The 13122-nt window shown below is 42.2% G+C and overlaps 1 protein-coding gene across 3 annotated transcripts in view; it reads right to left on the bottom strand.

Moving 5' to 3' along the window:
* LOC139164345 (complement factor H-related protein 4-like) overlaps nucleotides 1–12496 on the bottom strand; it is a 53488-nt gene extending 40992 nt beyond the window's left edge. For 2 of the 3 annotated variants that reach the window (XM_070746346.1, XM_070746345.1), the window contains exons 1-2: nucleotides 9256–9333; nucleotides 8189–8505 (exon numbers count right to left, since the gene is read on the bottom strand). In XM_070746346.1, the coding sequence (XP_070602447.1) occupies nucleotides 8189–8252 (64 nt within the window). In that variant the 5' untranslated portion in view covers nucleotides 8253–8505; nucleotides 9256–9333. Of the gene's footprint in view, nucleotides 1–8188; nucleotides 8506–9255; nucleotides 9334–9729; nucleotides 9845–12469 lie in introns of those variants that run through there. The other variant, XM_070746344.1, reaches the window with a different exon arrangement.
* Between the last annotated feature and the right edge of the window lie 626 nt (nucleotides 12497–13122).

Genomic DNA, 13122 nt, shown 5'->3' on the forward strand with positions numbered 1-13122 from the left:
AACACTCCCTGTCGCATCTGGGTGCTGGCTACATGCTCTCTACAGGACCAGGGATGTCAGTTACATAAGGCCAGGGGGGGCTACTGCCCAGATGGGGGATGGAACACTCCCTGTCGCATCTGGGTGCTGGCTACATGCTCTCTACAGGACCAGGGATGTCAGTTACATAAGGCCAGGGGGCGCTACTGCCCAGACGGGGTGGGTGGGAGTGGAACACAGTGGGGTAGCGAAAATGGAGCTCTACCCCAGAGCACCCAATTTGCACTGAAAGATGTTAAAAGAAAATGCAGGGCGCTCTGCATAAGCCACGTACACAGTGTGGTAGTAAAAATCTTGGTAGCCCTTCACTGCATAAGGCTCATGATTGGAGGAAACCTGTTAGCTTGTCTCTGCAATTGGAAGTTTCACTCATGAGGCTAGTTTGCAGAGATAAGTTATCAGCAATTTCACATCCACAATTCTCCTCTCAGCCCCACCATGTATAAGATGCCCCTCCATTTTTAGATAAATATTTTAAAGAAAAAGTATCATGGAGAAATACAGTAACTCTCATGAACTTCTCATGAACTGTGAGATAACAAGCTTCCTGCTCTAAACCAAGTTAGATAATCATGTCCCAGTTTTGTCTTAATTGGAAAGTAATACCTGCTGTGCACTTAATCCTCACTACAGATAGTCCTTGATTTAGTGATTGTTTGAGGTTTCTAGGAATTTACCTAAGGAGGTGGTTATGACCTAGATTTGAAGTTTCAACAATCATCTTTCACCATGGTCACATGAATATACCCAGGGCCACCATCAGGAATTTTGGGGCCCCATACAGCCTAAGTGTCTGCCCCCCCCCTGCCATTTTAAAACTATTTTAAGTTGCCAAGCCACTCCATCCCCCGGGGATCATTTCCTGCTTCATGCCAAGCGAGGCGGTCCCATAGGCCAGTGTTTCCCAACCTTGGCAACTTGAAGACATTTGGACTTTAACCCCCAGAATTCCCCAGCCAGCGAATGCTGGCTGGGGAATTCTGGGAGTTGAAGTCCAGATATCTTCAAGTTGTCAAGATTGGGAAGCACTGCCATAGGCTATTTCAGGAACTGGGTTAAGCCGATTGTGTGGACTCATCCAGGAGAAAGAAAGAAGCGGGAGTGACAAGGGAAAGAAAGATCCTGGCATCGGTCAGGCGGAGCGAGGCTTATTTACGGCTCCTTGGCACTTCTCCCTTCTTGTTGACAAAACCATGTGCTTTCTAGCGAGGGGAGAGGGGAGGGGGATCCCACACCTGGCAGCCACCGGAGAGGAGCTGGAAAGGACGAGGGGAGAGAAAAAGCAGGGTACCAGCAGTCAGGCGGGTGTCTTGAGGGGGCACTCCCATCTGGAAGGAAGGGAAGAAAGGTGAGGGCGAGCTATGAAGGAAGGAAGGAAGGAAGGAAGGAAGGAAGGAAGGAAGGAAGGAAGGAAGGAAGGAATGGTAAAAGGGGCGATCAAGAGAGGAATGGGTGAATGAATGGACGGAGGGTGGGAAGGAAGGAAGGAAAGAGGGAAGGGACAGGAACAGAGGAAGGGTGCAAAGAAAGCAAGGAAAGGTGTGAAAGGGGAGAGTAAGAGAGGAAGGAGTGAAAGAAGGGGGTGAGGGAGGAAAGAAGGGAGGAAGGAGAAGGAAAGCAAGAAATGGAGGGAGGGAGGGAAGGAAAGAAAGAAAGAAAGAAAGGGGGAAGGGACAGGAACAGAGGAAGGAAGGAAGGAAACTTATGAAAGGGGAGAGTAAGAGAGGAAGGACTGAAGGAAGGGAGGGAGGGAAGAAGGTAGGAAGGAGAAAGAAAAGAAGAAATAGAGGAAGGGAAGGTAAAAGAGAGAAAGAAAAAGAGAAAGAAAGAGAAAGAGAAAGAAAGAAAAAGAAAGAGAATGAAAGAGAAATAAAAAGAGAGAGGGGGAATGAAAGAAATGGAAGGAGGGAAGGAAGGAGAGAAAGAAAGAGGGAGAAAGAAAGCAAGAGAAAGAAAAAAGAATGAAAGAGCAAGAGAGAAAGAGAGAAAGAAAAAGAAAGAAAAGAAAGAAAGAGGAAAGAAAGAGAATGAAAGAGAAATAAAAAGAGAGGGGTAATGAAAGAAATGGAAAGAGGGAAGGAAGGAGAGAAAGCAAGAGAAAGAAAGAAAGAAAGATAAAGAAAAAAGAATGAAAGAGCAAGAGAGAAATAGAGAAAGAAAGAAAAAGCAACGAAAGAAATTGTGATTTTTACAATTCCCTCCCCTGCTCCCCAAAAGCCACCTACCCCTCTACCGCAAGAGGGAAGCGCCTGAGGCGCCGGGTTCCCCTTTCTCCCTTGCCCGCATCCTTGCCGCGGTGACTCACCAGGAGAAGGCTGGAGACCCACGCGGCTCCTCGGGGGGCCTTGCGGAAGGCGGCGGCGGAAGCCCCCATGGCCAGCACTGGGTGCGAGAAAGGCTGCTTTCTGCGCGGGCGGAAGCCGAGAGCTGAGAAGGGCGCGCCTTGCCCACCCTCGCCGGAAGAGCTGCCCATCTAGCAGTCCCGCTGCCCCATTGCCCAGCAGGGGATGATGGGCAAGGGACGCCTTGGGGAAGGAGGGCAGGGCAGGAAGGGAAGGAGGGGGCTGGCGGGGGTTTAGGAAAGGGGAGCCCGCCGGGCACGAGGGAATGCTGGCCGCGCGGGGCTCCGAGGCCAGCCTTGCAGCTCCTCGGCGGGAGGAGCCGAAAGCCACCGGGAGAGGACTGGGCTCAGCAGGAGAAGCGCCGCCCCCCCATTATTCAATTTCCCCGGGGCCCGTGACGCGATTCCCAGTAGTACCGGTCTATCGGCGACCCTGAATATACCTTAGTGCTGGACAACTGGGCTACATTTGTGATCATTTACAGCATTCCTGGTTACACAACTTTGTTTTCCAACAATTTTGACCCCAAACTAGGAGTAAAATTTGTCAGGTTCTGAGAGGTTCTGGAGAACTGGTAGCAGAAACTTTGAGTAGTTCAGAGAACCAGCAAATACCACCTCTGGCTTGTCCCAGAGTGGGGTGGGAATTGAGTTTTTGTAGTATCCTTCCCCTGCCCTGCCCACCAAACCATGCCCACAGAACCGCTAGGGAAAATTTTTGAATTTCACTTCTGCCCCAAACCAGCATTTACTTCCAGTTTCTAGCAAAACTGCATTAATTGTGAACCATTGGATCACTTAACAACTCAATAAATCCATGGATTTGTTTAACATCCATGGAAATTCATTCATGGCCACAACACTCTAACACGTTGTAACCATGATGAACAGAATCCAAATGGCTCATAACTCAAGGACTACATATAATATGTAACCTTCCCTTTCAGATGTCTAACCTGAGCAATGCTGGGTATGGGAAACAATGTAGTGTATTAACCAATTGATTAAAAAGAAGAAACAAGAAAGCTCAGCACTAGCAACTTGCTGGCAACCATCCAAAACAGTGATAAATAAATGACTGGCTCAAAGTTTTGATTGGTATGAATAAAAGCAAAGGCAGTCATAGCTACTGTGTGTTGTAAAGTGAATATTATCTTCCCTGTCTTCTCCTAAAGATTATTCTTACCATGAATTCAGTTATTTTCGCATTTAGCATATACCACTTCATTGTACTTTTAGAGCCCTCTCTAACCAGTTTATAGAATCGGCATATTGTTCCCAACAATATGGGTCCTCATTTTACCCACCTCAGAAAGATGGAAGGCTGAGTCAACCTTGAGCTGGTAGTAAGATTTGAACTGCTGAACTACAGCTAGCAGTTAGCTGAAGTAGCCTGCAGTGTTGCACTCTAACCATTGCACCACCCCGGTTCAATTAATAAATATTTATTAATTGATTTTATTTTTATCATAATGTAAACCTAATTGAGACGCATCTCTAATATTTGAAACTTCTGGTTTCAAATATTAGAGACTCATCTCTTTTACATAAAATGTTACAGAAGCTGCAGAGAGGATCCCTGCATGATCTGATGGAATTACTATGTGCTGTAGTGGGGGTTAATAGACGTCATCATAAAAACAATCACCTCACCTATAGGGAAATCTAGAGAAAAAAAATAATCTAGTCTATTTAACAACTTCTTGTGGACTTGGGGCAAAGTATAGACAGCTGCAGTACTGACAACATGTGCACATGTTATTCTACATATACATAGAAAAAAATTGTTAGAAAGGGTGAACGGAGGAGGCATACATTGCAGGTAGTGACAGCAGACAGCTCTTTATTCAGCAACTATGTACAATCAAGCAAAGGATCTGTCTGACAGCTAGCCCTTTAATAGGGAGCTGTCAGCCAATTCAGCCAATCAGCACTCAGGATTTTTCCTGCTAGAATGGAGAACCTGACTGAAGCCTATGTGCTTCAGTCCTAATATCTAACAGAAAGCTTCAGCAGGGTTTATTACTAGGAAAAGTATATTTCTGTAATCTCTAATTTTAGTACATTAGCATCTGAATGGTTGAATGATGTGGAAATATATTCAATAAATATACGGTGATACCTTGTCTTACAAATGCCTCATCATACAAACTTTTCGAGATACAAACCCGGGGTTTAAGATTTTGTTTGCCTCTTCTTACAAACTATTTTCACCTTACAAACCCACCACCACCGCTGGGATGCCCCGCCTCCGGACTTCTGCTGCCAGCAAAGCACCAGTTTTTGCACTGCTGGGATTCCCTTGAGGCTCCCCTCCATGGGAAACACCACCTCCGAACTTCCGTGTTTTTGCGATGCTGCTGGGTAATCCCAGCAGGGGAACCCAGCAGCACAAAAATGGGCACTTCACTGGCAAAGGAAGTCCGGAAGTGGGGTTTCCCAGCGAGGGGAGCCTCAGTGAAATCGCAGCATCGCAAAAACACAGAGGTCTAGAGGTGGGGTTTCGAGGAATTCTGTGTTTTTGCAATGCTGCGATTTCACTGATGCTCCCTTCGCTGGGAAACCCCACCTCCAGACTTCCATTGCCAGCAAAGCGCTCATTTTTGCATTGCTGGGATTCCCCTGCTAGGATTTCCATGCAGCATCGCAAAAACACAGAACTCTGGAGGTGGGGTTTCCCATGAAGGGGAGCCTCAGGGGAATTCAACCAGTGCGAAAACGGGCGCTTTGGCTGGCAAAAGGGGTGAATTTTGGGCTTGCACGCATTAATCTCTTTTCCATTGATTCTTATGGGAAACATTGTTTCGTCTTACAAACTTTTCACCTTAAGAACCTTGTTCTGGAACCAATTAAGTTTGTAAGACAAGGTATCACTGTATTCCATTTTTACGCTTGTCCATTTCAACATTTAAGGATTGTTTTTGCTTATAATAATAAGCCATTAAACAAAATACTTCAATGAAATAAAATAGTAAACTTTTATATCTGTTTTAAAGTAGCATTATTAGACGTGATAGTCACTTCGTTATTATGGTGTCAAGTTATTTATTAACTGAGGGAAAGGGGGCATGGCTAATGTCATAGCAACATGATGGATTTTGGGGGGCTCCTGAAGAAACGTCAAATCTCTGCTGATTTGGGGTCTTTACTGTCCTAAACTGTGCTGGAGGAACAGTGGATAAAGAGACACGAGCCAACGTGAACAGGGAAAAGGCAATTTCCTTGGAGAGTTGACTGAAGACTCAGAAACTAACAGCTGAGGAAAGCAGCCATTGTGGGCTGCTACAAAGCCAGGGTGGCCACACTGAAAGAAGCAGGAAGAAGAAAATGTGGATTGTCAGGGTGTGAAGATTGCTTTGATCCAAGTACTGTGCAGGAATGGCGAGTAAACAAGGGGATGACACGGGTGATTGACCAATTTATAGATAAAAGGAAACTTTAAAATGAGACTGTAAGAGAGCCTGGAGTGGAAATTAACAGCTAAGTGGCAACTGGGAGTACTACAAAGGAGTGGGGGGGGGGACTGGAGATTATAATATTTAAAGCCCAAAAGAATTGTGATTGTTACAATTGGATTTGGTGAAAATAAAGAAAATAATTTTAAAAAGAATAAAGAGTAAGAAGAAAACATTTTATATTTTGATTTAAAGTATTTTGAGAAGTTTTAACAGAAAGCTGATCTATGTGTATGGGGAATTGGAGGATGCCATCTGCTGGTGGAAAGAAAACATTATAATAATTTAGTGGAAGACAAAGGAGAAAAATGATATGCAGCTGTGGATTGACCTTGCTTACAGAAAAAATATTTTGGAAACTGAAAATCTTCAAGGAGCGATTGCTTTGAACTATAGAATTTTGTCTTGTCTAAAGTCAAGGCAAGTTCCACATTAGTGAAAGATAATAAAGCTTTGATTTTAGATAAATAAAGCTTTGATTAGAATTTAAGGGCTTGTAGTGATACTGTTTGTATAAAAATAAAATGAGTAAAGATAAAAAATAAGGGAAAGAAAAATTATGCTTGAAATTAAAAGAAGAGATGGGACAACATCTTGTTCACAATAAAGTTATGAAGAAAAGGAGAAAGATGAACATTGAAAAAAAGTATTATAAAATTAAATAAAACTGAAAGAAATGAGGATGATTAATATCATTAATGTAAGTTATATTATTAAATCTACTTGAGGAGGAGAAAGGCCGAAAAAATAAGAGAGGGTGAAGGAAGAAGGAGGTAGAGAGGAAAAGAAGAGAGGGAAAGAAAAGGAAGATATTTAAATGGTGAAGGAGAGAAAGGAGGAGAGGAGAGGAGAGGAAGAGGGAAGTAGAAATGGAGAGGAGGAAGGGAAAGAGAAAGGACAGATGGTTTTGAGTGTAAAACCTCGGAAAATATGATAAATATGAGAAAGTAAACAGAAAAATAATCCTTTTTTGGTTGATTTGATGGCTGTATGATTAATATTAAAATGGAAGGTATTAAAAAGGTTAAAATATTTAAATGAATATAATTAAATTTTGAAAGTATAATATTAGATGTATGTATGTATAAGCATTCTCACAACACATTGTTTAAATTGAAAATGGAATTTTTGTATTATAAAATAAAAATTTTCTTATGAGAAAAAACATTATTTAAAAAAGTTATCTCCCCAAACAGATATAAATTTTCAATATTGATGCAACGTATTTTTGCTTTTTACTAATCAGTTGCTGAAAACTTTTGCCTATGATAAGGGGATTTTAATTATGACATTGTTAAAAGAATCTAGCATTGCAAATTTCAAAAAAGCTTTACATGAAAATAGCGCCGGTCGACTTACCGGCTGGCAGCCTTTGCCGGAGGGACCGGGCAGACACCGGACTTCCTCATGGTGACCGCCATCTTGTTTTCGGCCGAAATCTCGCGAGATGAGATTTCGGCCGAAAATCAGGCCCACGAGGCCTGACGTTGCTGCCAGTCAGGGGCGGGGCTTGGTAGGCCCTATTTAAGGGCCTGCAGGCCCTGGGCCAAGCCTTTTCACTGGGACCGGCAGCTGGAGCAGACACCCGCCCACCCTCCACTATTTTGCAGTGTGCTACTATTGGGTCGCCCCTAGGGGGGCCGAATGGGAATTTTTTGCGGCTTTGCCCATTAGGCATGGCCGTTTTTTTGCCCATTCCACACTGGGGAGATGGATGTGTGGTTAGGGGGTGCTTGCATTTAATAGGTTGATTGGCTTACCTTTGGTCATTTGGGTAGGCAGGTTAGGGGCGGAAATCTGGGTGGTGGTTAGCAACTGTGCGTTCTCCCTTGGGCATCTTTGGGGATGATTGACAGGTTCTCTCCAAGCTCATGGTGGGGTGCTACCTGAGCAGTTGGGGGGAACCTGTCTTTGGGTCCCGCACATTGAAGTCCCCGGGTAGGGGTGCGCCGGCGGGACTCCCCTCATGCGAGAGCATGGCAGGGTCTCAGGTGAGGGAGAGGTCCCTCACCTGGACTAGCATCGAGCTACGCCCATAGTTGCCCAGGAATGTTGATTTGCTACGTCATTTCCGCCCCGGAAGTATTTGTTTGACCCTGCAGGTCCACTGTTTGGGTCATAGTTAAGCATGTTGATTTATGCCAATTTATGCTAATTTATGCTAATTTAATTAAATAAATTATGCAAATTATTAATTAATAAAAATGACCCAAGTTTAAATCCAGCTCTTGTGTCCGTGTCGTTACTCCGTCTCTTCGGCAAATAGAACTCTTTGCTTTTGATAAAAGTTCCTTTAATGACTGCAGCAGAAACTGTTTCCTTTAGCAACCCTTGATTTCTCTTCTTAACTTACCATTTTGAGAAGAGTAGCCTGGCAAGAGAAGAAAAGCAGCAACTAGGAGCAGCCAGTTCTTCATAGTTCTTCAGGCAATGTCTGAAACACTGCTCAGCAGTTTCACTATTTCAGCTGATTTTTCCCAGCTACTACCGTCATTTCCTCATTTTTGTTTATTGGTTTCCTTTTTGTTGATGAAGAGGAAATATTATCTAAATAAGAATATTGTCTTGGCAATTAAGAGAGGACTCCAGAAGAATTTTGGGAACTTTGTGTTGCAGTGTTATACAAACAAATCAAGCAATACTTCAGCTTTTCCGGCAGTGACGCCAAATCTTCAAAAGAAAAAAAAAATCACTTATGTTCTAGGGTTGATAAATTTAAAAGGTCTTCACTTGCAAATTATTAGACATGAGTTTTATGAAAAAAAATTCTCACTGCAAACTCTTTTCTTATTTTTTCAAGGCTTAACATTGCCTTTTATTGTAAATCACCCAGCGTGACTCAGGTGAAGTGGGCAGTATAAAAATTTAATAACTAAGTAAATTACATTTGATGTCTGCCATATTCTATTTTGCATTTATTATCTCAATAGTTATAGGAATAATTACAGGAAATTTCAAATATCCAATACTTAAATTCCTCTAGAGTCCTTAGGAAGTTGGGCAGCATGCAAATAGAATTAAATCAATAAATAATTGCATCTTTACAGTCTTCAGCCAAATGAAGTTAACCTTTAGTCAATTATATCAGGGCTTGTTTTTTTGCCCTCAGATTTTATAGATGTAGGAATAGGTTCCACTGATACAAATACTCAGAAGGTCAAAATAGTTTCAGCTCCCAGCAGAAAATGTGATTTTACAGTTTATATTCCTTTCTCCTTTTTTAGTCTTTTAGAGTAAATATGGTGTCACCATTTTATATTTTTCCTAAATTTAAAATCTCATTTTTTGCACATACGTATGAGAAGTATTCTTTGTTGCCAATTATATCTGCCTATTATATCTTGTCTCCTTAGTGTAAACAGTGTTTATCTCACTCAAGATATATCCTGTTTCCCCAAGAATGCCCAGCTGGCGACTTACCTCCGGCCCGGATTTGCAGCAGGGCCAGGGAAACGCGGCCCTCGGCGTAGCCGCCATCTTGATTGGCCGGGATCTCACAAGATTTCGCAAGATCCCGGCCATGCCTGTCATTGGCGCCGACCGATTACATTGTCAGGGCAGGGCCTGCTAGCCCTTTATAAAGGGCTGCGCAGGCTCAGGGCTTCCTTGTCGCCCCAGACAATGAGCAAGCGAACACCCGGCTGGTGTTCTCTGAAGACTGGTGGCCATTTTGTTTATATTCCTTTCTCCTTTTTTAGTCTTTTAGAGTAAATATGGTGTCACCATTTTATATTTTTCCTAAATTTAAAATCTCATTTTTTGCACATACGTATGAGAAGTATTCTTTGTTGCCAATTATATCTGCCTATTATATCTTGTCTCCTTAGTGTAAACAGTGTTTATCTCACTCAAGATATACCCTGTTTCCCCAAGAATGCCCAGCTGGCGACTTACCTCCGGCCCGGATTTGCAGCAGGGCCAGGGAAACGCGGCCCTCGGCGTAGCCGCCATCTTGATTGGCCGGGATCTCACTCAAGATATACCCTGTTTCCCCAAGAATAAGTCACCCCTGAAAGTAAGACATAGGAGAGGTTTCATAGAATTGCCTAATATAAGGCATCCCCCAAAAATAAAACACAGGAGACGTTTCATTTTGCAGCATTCCTGAACAGAACATATATAACATATATTTGAAAGAAATATAATTGTTGTATAAGGAAATAATGGTACGGTAGTAGTAAGAAATTCTTGATAGGATTCACAGTTTGTCTGGTTATGCTGGTTTGTGATGACAACTACTGTACAGTTTATAATAAATATTCTTTTTTGGTTGTTCAGCAATAAATGTGAATTTTTCTTCATTAAAAAAAATGAGACATCCCCTGAAAATAAGACGTAGCACATCTTTGGGAGAAAAAATTAATATAAGACACTATCTTATTTTGGGGAAAACAGGGTATAGAGGGCAGAGTTAATGGCTTTGGCAGCAATCAGAAAAGCTGAGCCTGAGACAAGGCTAGAAAGTAACTTGAATGTCTCAGACAAGCCCCTTCCTAATTCACATGAAGATAAAGCGACTTAGGCAACCCAAATCCCTAACCCTAACATCTCCATGTTATTTTCTAAATAAAGCTCACATTTGTTTTACTTTCATGCCAGATTCAAGAATACTTTCTCATAAAAGTTATAACAATGCCTTTAGCCAGTATAAAAGTATAGAAATAGCTTTAGCATTCATCTCTGAGGGCCTTAATTCCAGTGATCGGCTCCTACGGGTACGGTCAGGTAGAAAACTTTTGAATTTTTTCCCCCCTTCTGGGCTGTGGGTATGTTTTTCCTTTTGCAGTAAATGAGGTTGAATGTGTATAATTTTAGAGGAGCTGTGCATGCGTGTTTGTGTGTACATACACTTTATATAGTAGATAATGTATATTTTTGTGTGCCTGTGTATAATATGTACGTACACATATGGCATATATACATAGAATTAAATAATATATTTTGGATGTTCAGTAATAGTAACTAGATAGGGAAATTGTATCTCTTTGAGGCAAGGAGAGGCAAGGAGAAGCCAGTCACCCTAACCATAACATGAGCGACGTCAAGTTGGCCACCTTTAAGCCAGTCACATGACTTTTAAGCCCAATATAATATCTGAATATTAGACAAGTGTCATTTAGAAAAGTGAAAGGCAGGATGATTTATTGCAGGGTGGACAAAGTAAGCAGTAGGACTTCCAGTATTCAGTGTGAGGAGGACTTTGTGTCAGAGTTTTGGTAAACATTGCAGAATTTATTGCCATGACCTAGTGACAAAGGCTGTTTAAATTATACATACATACATACATACATACATACATACATACATACATACATACATACATACATACATACCAGGGGTGGGTTCTAACATACATCACTGCCAGTTCACTTCCTCCTGCTCTGCCTGGCTGCGCCTTGTGGGCATGCATGTGGTTCATGCACACACACATGTGTAGTGCTGAAATTTTTTTAAAAAAAACCCAAAAGCCAAAAACATGATTGCAACACATGTATAGTGCCAGAAACCTGACTTCCGCCCATGCACAGAAGAAAAAAAAACCCAGAAAAAATTACTCACCAAAAGATGGTGGCGTCCACAAATCGTCACCGACAGAACTGGTTCCATGGCATCTTTGTGATGTCACCAGCAGCTTGCTAGCAGACTGGGAGGAACCCACCTCTCATACATACAATACATACATATGTATACATACATACATATATATATATACACAAGGTACATGCAAACACAGAGACACATGCATACATATAGCGTGTATGTATGTAGGTGGGTAGGTAGGTAGGTATATACATATGCACCCACACATACATATACATATACTCTTTATGAATAAGTGTTATATTTCTGAAGGGGCTTTGTATGCATAAGCCATGATGAAACCATTGAACCCAATCAGCACCAGGATATCTATTCATCTTGGCCAGCACTTTTCTGCACCTGCATGGTGCTTGCCTTTCACCTAGAGCAGCTCTGAGCAGCCCAGTCATCATGTGAAGGGACCCCAGGCTTGGCTACCGACCACAGCCACAGGTACAAACATGGCCTTGCAGGTGAGTTTTGAAGTACAGCCAGTGCTATCAGCCCTCCACAGCAGTTCCAGTTCCTCAAGTTCCCCAGTTCTTCTCAGGGACTCAGAATTGTCAATTCTTAAAAAGAGGATCAAGGACCATTTCTAAGCAGCCAGCCGCTTTGCTTCTTTCCAATCTTCTTTCTTTTTCTATTTCTCTCCCTCCCCCCCCAACCCCCACCATCCGATGCAGCTCCATGGGTTCTTGCCCTGACGCTTCCCAGCCCACAAAGGTCCCAGAGCTGAGCCAGGAAGGTGCAGAAAAAGCTACTGCTACTGGGTGGGCAGGATCATGTTTTAAAGCGAAGGAGAGAGAGGGCCAAGCAAAGAAGACAAGAGCCAAAGATTGTTTTGCCTCTGGGGCTTCAGGGAAGCTTCCCTGAAGCGTCCGGAGGGAGAAATGGCTTTTCCCAAGAGCTGAAAATCAGCTGGCCAGCACACGCATACATGCTGGAGCTGACATAGAACAACACCTCATTTGATGTCAGCCATATTCTATTTTGCATTTATTATCTCAATAGTTATAGGAATAATTACAGGAAATTTCAAATATCCAATACTTACATTCCTCTAGAGTCCTTAGGAAGTTGGGCAGCATGCAACTAGAACTAAATCAATAAATAATTGCATCTTTACAGTCTTCAGCCAAATGAAGTTAACCTTTAGTCAATTATATCAGGGAGACTGTTTGTACAGTTTAGGGCTTGTTCTTTTGCCCTCAGATTTTATAGATCTAGGAATAGGTTCCACTGATACAAATACTCCGAAGGTCAAAATAGTATCAGCTCCCAGCAGAAAATGTGATTTTACAGTTTATATTCCTTTCTCCTTTTTTAGTCTTTTAGAGTAAATATGGTGTCACCATTTTATATTTTTCCTAAATTTAAAATCTCATTTTTTGCACATACGTATGAGAAGTATTATTTGCTGCCAATTATGTCTGCCTATTATATCTTGTCTCCTTAGTGTAAACAGTGTTTATCTCACTCAAGATATACCCTGTTTCCCCAAGAATAAGTCACCCCTGAGAGTAAGACATAGGAGAGGTTTCATAGAATTGCCTAATATAAGGCATCCCCCAAAAATAAAACGCAGGAGAAAAAAAATGAGACATCCCCTGAAAATAAGACGTAGCTCATCTTTGGGAGAAAAAATCAATATAAGACACTGTCTTATTTTGGGGAAAACAGGGTATAGAGGGCAGAGTTAATGGCTTT

This window comes from Erythrolamprus reginae, chromosome 3 (genome assembly GCF_031021105.1).
Source record: "Erythrolamprus reginae isolate rEryReg1 chromosome 3, rEryReg1.hap1, whole genome shotgun sequence".
NCBI lineage: Eukaryota > Metazoa > Chordata > Lepidosauria > Squamata > Dipsadidae > Erythrolamprus > Erythrolamprus reginae.